The sequence below is a fragment of the Gastrolobium bilobum genome, unplaced genomic scaffold, assembly GCF_033153095.1.
Source record: "Gastrolobium bilobum isolate Gb01-03AN ecotype WA unplaced genomic scaffold, APGP_CSIRO_Gbil_v1 utg20371, whole genome shotgun sequence".
Lineage (NCBI taxonomy): Eukaryota > Viridiplantae > Streptophyta > Magnoliopsida > Fabales > Fabaceae > Gastrolobium > Gastrolobium bilobum.
This window is the reverse complement of record NW_026898065.1, coordinates 379,239-385,276: the sequence shown is the minus strand read 5'-3', so window position 1 is coordinate 385,276 and position 6,038 is coordinate 379,239. Positions and strand designations below refer to the sequence as shown.

The following is a 6,038-nucleotide window of genomic DNA, read 5'->3' as shown; positions in this document are numbered from 1 at the left end:
GAAAGAATATGCCACCACAAGCAATCCAAACATAAAAGGGTATTACTAATAATTAAAAAAAGTATTACTAATAACTAAAATTGAGGTTAGGATAATTTTATATCAGTATAAGTTACATTCTTAATCTTGATCGCTGATCTTATTTATATCTAATAATTTTGATTTATCTAACATTTGAATCGTTAGATACAAATAAATCAATAATTCAAATTTTATTTAAAATTTCTAATTCTTACACCGATATAAAAATATTGTCCTATAAAATTCATATGAATTTCCTCTCTTCTGATTTGATACAATTTGTTTATGTGCCTCTTAGATTACCATTTCACCCTTTTAGTGTTTTTTTTCCTACCTATTTCCCCCCTTTATACTAATACTTTTCTTTGCAAGGTTTATCAGCATACTATCCTTTACTATTTCCATTTCATCTAGTGTCCCATATTACATCAAGCTAACATTATTTGAACTTAGGCTTTGGGATATATAGACAATAGCAACAAATGAAAATGTGATTTACTACATAGACACTGCATCATTTTTTGTACATCATTCTTTGTACCTTACCTTTAACCTATTTTAAACGTAATTAAGATTCAATTTTGGTTTGTAGAGCCACATATGTATTTAGGTACTTAAAATGTGAGTAAGACACTACTGCATACACCCCAAAAGGAAAAATAAAACACCAATTGTCTTGTGTGCTATTGGATGGTTGATAGTCTATCAAATCATTGGTCTAGAAAACCCTAAAAAGCTGGGTTTGTTTGCAAGTAGTTCTAAAAATGCAAAAATTCAAGATCTTTTTTCTTCTTCAACTAATATTCCAAGTCAATTTTGGGACTAGTTGATTGACATAAGATAAATCTGTCTTTGATTTCAGCATGGACACATGGGAGGTGTAAAGTGGCCCCCACATGACTGCATCTACAGCCAATTTTTGAATCAAAATTCATCACATGATGGATAGGTTCTGTCATACCAGTTTTCATGGATCCCACCATCACTGCCCAACTGCCCAGCCTAAAAAGTTTGCACTCACACACTCCCAAAAAGTATGTGCAACAAACAAAGTAAAGAAGATTAAACAAAACCAAAAGCCTCAAAAAGCAAAGAAAGCAAACACACTTGCCACTAGCCATGATGGAATTAGACATACTGATGCTAAGATAACATTGACACAGGAAGAGACAAGTCTGGCTTTGAAACAGGCTTGGCTCCACAACCAAATTCAATGAGTAAAATGGTAAAATTTGTAGGACTAGGGTGTTAATAAATCTAGCAAGGATTTGTTGATGTTCGCACATTGCATAACCAAATAAGATAGAACAAAATTTGTTATCAAAAATCCAATTTCATCATACAACCTACCTAGTTAGGATATCTGTTTGAAGAAAGAAGGGGATGTATTTCTTATATCTTCTTAACGTAGAATCATAATACATCAATATCATGCCACAATCAGTCATCACAATTTCAAAATTAGCACACCAAAATTTTTTGGAATTCTAAGGCAAGGGAAGCTCTAACCAATGGATTAAAATGAATTTAAGTGAAAGAATAATAATCTGGATACCTTTCATGCCCCTTCTGTTCCCCTCTTCCCTTGCAAATCTGTATTAAGGTAAGATGGCATGCCAATTTGAGCCTCCAAAGAGCTAGAAAATTTTCCCTTCTTCGGCCACAGCCAGATTTTGGACACAGAAAAGCTGTCACCTTTACTCACACTTCTAATCTTCTTTGCTTCCATATCCCCCTCCAGTGAAAGCTTCTCGCCATGTTCAGTTTCTTTAGTGAGCCTTGTATTGTGATCTTTGTGGTCATGGTTCAAGGTTACCCTGAGGTCTGAATTGCCAACCACATACTGGTAAGATCCCAATGAGTAACATCTTCTTGCATCCAAATTACTGCTACTTGTTTCTCCTACTCCAATCTCCACATCCTCCACATTCAGCTTTTTGAATTTACCAAGCCTCACAGGGACAACTCCTTTATCTACAGTGTCTTCAACCATAACTGTTTTTTGTCTAGTAGTGAATCCATTTTCCACATTACATGGGCATCCATCATCTTCCCTCAGATCATCAAAATCAAATATCGGGTTTTCAACAGAAAATTCAGGAGTAAGGAGGGTTCCTCTACAAAGGGGGCATGTGGAGTTTGACAAAAGCCAAGTGTCTATACAACTGATATGAAAAGCATGGCTGCACATAGGTAGCAACCTCAGCTTATCCTTTTCAGAAAACTCACACAGGCAAACAGCACAATCAAATGGCTCTTTCAGACCCACAATCTCTTTGTACAGAAAAACAGGAAGTGCATCAATGAAAGCTTGATCCAGACCTGAGTCATGGAGATGGAAGAGCTGTTGCAGCTGTCTTTGGAGAGCATCAGAGGTAGAAATTTCATGGTGTCTATTAGATTGAGCAGATGCAGAAGAAGATGGGTGCTTCATGAGAAATCTAACAAGCAGGTGGAGGAGACCAGAAATGAAAAACAGAACAGCAAGAATCACTATAATGAAAAGAACAGCTGGACTAATCCTAGTACTAGATGATGAAGGTGGTGGTGTTGTTGAAGAAGAAGACATTGGTTCCTTGTGAAAACCAGCACCAGGGTATGGGGATGAAGATGAAGACAAAACCGGTGGTGGGTAGCTCAAGTAACCATCTTTTTGCTGAATTTGATGCTGAATCCAAGCCATCTTCAAATGGGTATGGTCAAAAAACCACCTAGGATACATGTTTTCTGACATTCCACAGAACACAAAAGCATACCCATAAAAATATGTTCCTCAATCAACACAATCCTAGTCACATCTTAACACTTACATAGAACAAAATCCCCCCAAAATCTCAGCTTTTTACACTCAACTCTCAGACAGAAAATATATGCTCTACAATATTTGTTGTTTTGGCACAATATGTTGAACTCAACTCACCTAACTTGTTCATGGGTAGTTCACCATTTTGGTGTTTTCTTCTCTTGAAGTTTTGAAAATGAGCCTCTTATGTTTTTCTTCAAAGGCTTTTTTTTCAAGGTACCAGAAACAAAAAAAATTCCTATCTTGAGTGGGAAGAGAAAAGTGAAATGTGAACACTTTCCTCTCTCTCTCTCTCTCTCTCTGTTTCTCTCTCTCTATCTTTGTGATCCAAACTTGCCAAGTTGCTTTGAGGTTAGAAGGAAAGAATCCAATTCCAAAGAGTGAAAGAAGAACCTGTTCCCAAAGTTGGAGGTAAGGGATGACAAAAAAGAAACATGAAAAAATCTTAATCCCACTCGCTATAATGGCGCGTGCAAGTGATTTAAATTCCGCATGGGGAGTGTGACATGTTATTTTGGGTTCAGTATTTAGGATTTGTCTCCTTTGACTTTATCGAGTTGAGGGATTATTTTTTTTATTAAATATATTCATTTGCTACTAATACTGTTATTTAGTGTCTCAAAATTTAAATTTATAAATGTTTAGTCTTTTTTATCTATCTCCATCTTAAGACCTTTAACAGAACGTTAACACATAATTAATGTGGGTTGAAAAAAAGGCTCTGTTTTTGAATTCTGCTAGTGATCCTACGTTGGTAGGTCATGTGTCACACATTAAATTTGAGAGCTGTGAGTAATTTCACATTAAGTTAAACTATATTATTATTAATTAGGGAAAATATTTTTTTATGTTGTAAGAAAGTTGTTCTTTCTTACTTGTGACTCTTTAATTTTTGTACAATATTTTTTTAATAGATAAGAGTCTCACATAAAATGTATCTATAGCATAAGATATTTATTTCTTATTGCATAAGAAAATCAAAACCCTATTAACTATTTACTTAAGAAAATCCCAAAAGGGAAATGAGGTTGACTCAAATCCTAGTGTGTCAACTAAATGGTTTTAAAATATGATTCTTATTAATGATTTTTTATTTGTAGGTTACATGTTATTGTCGTTGTAAACCCAAATTAAGGATTGTGACATGTCTATTATTAATCGTGTGTTTATAAGATGCTATCCTTATTTACTTATTAGTCAAAAGAATGGTAGAAACAAGAAAAAGGGGATGCCTTTCAAGTTGTCATTGTGAATTGCCTTATGTTAAGTTTGGTAGGAAATATGTGAAATTGTATACTTTTCTCTAAATTTGGGTTGAAATCTAAATCTCTATAAGATTTATTGAATGATTCTATTTAGGATGTTACTTACAAGAATGGGTTACTTGGATATGCCTTTAGGATGAAATAGTGCCTCTTTATGTGAATTCTTAGCAAGTTGGATAAAGACTTTTTAAGGCAATTACAAATATAGAAGGTGGATCCTATCATAGCAAGTAAGCTAACCACCATTCGTAATGCTACCAAAAGTTTGATCATCTATAATTGTTGCTTTCGTACTATGTACATGTGCCTGTTACAGATTGAATTATTCCTGTTACTTTCACTTAAACAGTTTTAACATTTTGATTATGTCCTTAATAATAACCTATGTACAAGTAAAAAAGCTAAAAGAAGGTTAGTTCCTATAGTCATTGATAGTTGAGAAGAGGCATGCACTTGATGGGCTGGGCTAGTGTGTGGATAAGGCCATAACCAAAATCATACTAAATTTAGCTAAAATTCTCTTAAGTCTTAAAGATCCATCAAATTGAAGACAGAGAGATATATGGTCCTAGCAATTGAAAAGCCCAGTGGGATCATGCTTCATAAATCAAGGGTTTTTCTTCTTTATCTTTTATATTTTGTTAATCATTTGGTTCATACTTGGTTTGGGCTCTGGGAATATTTGACACATTTTGTAGACAGCTGAAGCAAACTCACCATTCTTATTCTTTTCTATTTCCATCCTCTGATATTTAGGTACATGTCAAATATATCCTTAACAACTGAAAGAACCCAGTAAGTCAAGTCCATCCAACGAAGTATTTCAAGTAGAATAGCACCAAAACCATATACATAAGGACCGTAACCATGATACCGTACATACACATGGCTTCATATTCTTATTCTGCAAAATGTAGTTGGATTTCAAGTTACCACTAACCATGCATAAAACCATGTTTGCAAAGCTCTTGATGCATGAAAGCTAATGCCCTAGCAACTATAGCTGCTATTGCAATTTACCAAATAGGTTCCCAGTTAAAGGCTTTTGAAGTACTTAGAAAACACATCTAGTCTTTAATACAGGTTGTGTTCCGGATGGCCCAATAACTCAATAGCCCAAAGGTCAGGGCCCAACCTCAACCCAACATCCACGTCAGCCGTACTAGTTGGGATGATACCCCAACTCCCAACAGGGCGACTTTCCCAAGAGGAAGCACCAAAATGTCCTACCTTGGGACCATAACCCCCAAAGGCATTCGCCCCAGATGCCATAAGGAAAAACTGCCTCCTTTGCCCCACGCTGACACCACCGGGTACAGAGGGAGCAGCGCTGCTACAACAGCAGCGCCTGCCATGCTCAATACTGCCACCGATAGTGAATCCCAAGGAGGGTTGACTCCCTTCTCACCAACTCACACCAGGTGCACACCACCCTCCCTTATAAATAGCCCCATGGGCACACCATGAAGGGATTATGTATCGTTATTCTGCTTATTTGCTTTGAGTCATATTATTACTTACTTATTCATTGTTGATTGTTTGCTTATACTTGGCAAAGTACCTCTTAACTTGGTTTGTACCTTTGCTAAGGGTATTATCCATATAGTGACTCATCCCTGAAGGGAACATAGTGGGCTTATAGATCCCAACGGTACATGTTGGTTTATACCAAGTTTATAGGCATCATGCTGGTGAACTGCTGTACTATTTAGGAGATTGTAAGCATGAAATTTACAAAATCAGGTACCATTTTTTTTTTGTTGATTAAAGAAAGCATAAAATATATGAAATAAAAGAAAAACACAGTTTTTCCTTTAGAAGCTTAAATAAAGTTTCGTTATGCTGATCTTCATAGACTAAAAGTTCACCATGTTTAGAACAATAGAAAACAAGAGGTGACAGTACTAATAAGTGCTTCACTAGGCTCAGCATTTGGTCATGAAAGTTCT

General features: G+C 35.7%; 1 protein-coding gene across 1 annotated transcript; it reads right to left on the bottom strand.

Moving 5' to 3' along the window:
* Positions 1-1,252: 1,252 nt before the first annotated feature.
* Positions 1,253-3,227, bottom strand: LOC133312532 (RING-H2 finger protein ATL46-like). The gene has a single exon (XM_061513747.1). The coding sequence runs from the start codon at positions 2,753-2,755 to the stop codon at positions 1,580-1,582; it is 1,176 nt and encodes a 391-aa protein (XP_061369731.1). The 5' UTR covers positions 2,756-3,227; the 3' UTR covers positions 1,253-1,579.
* Positions 3,228-6,038: the final 2,811 nt, after the last annotated feature.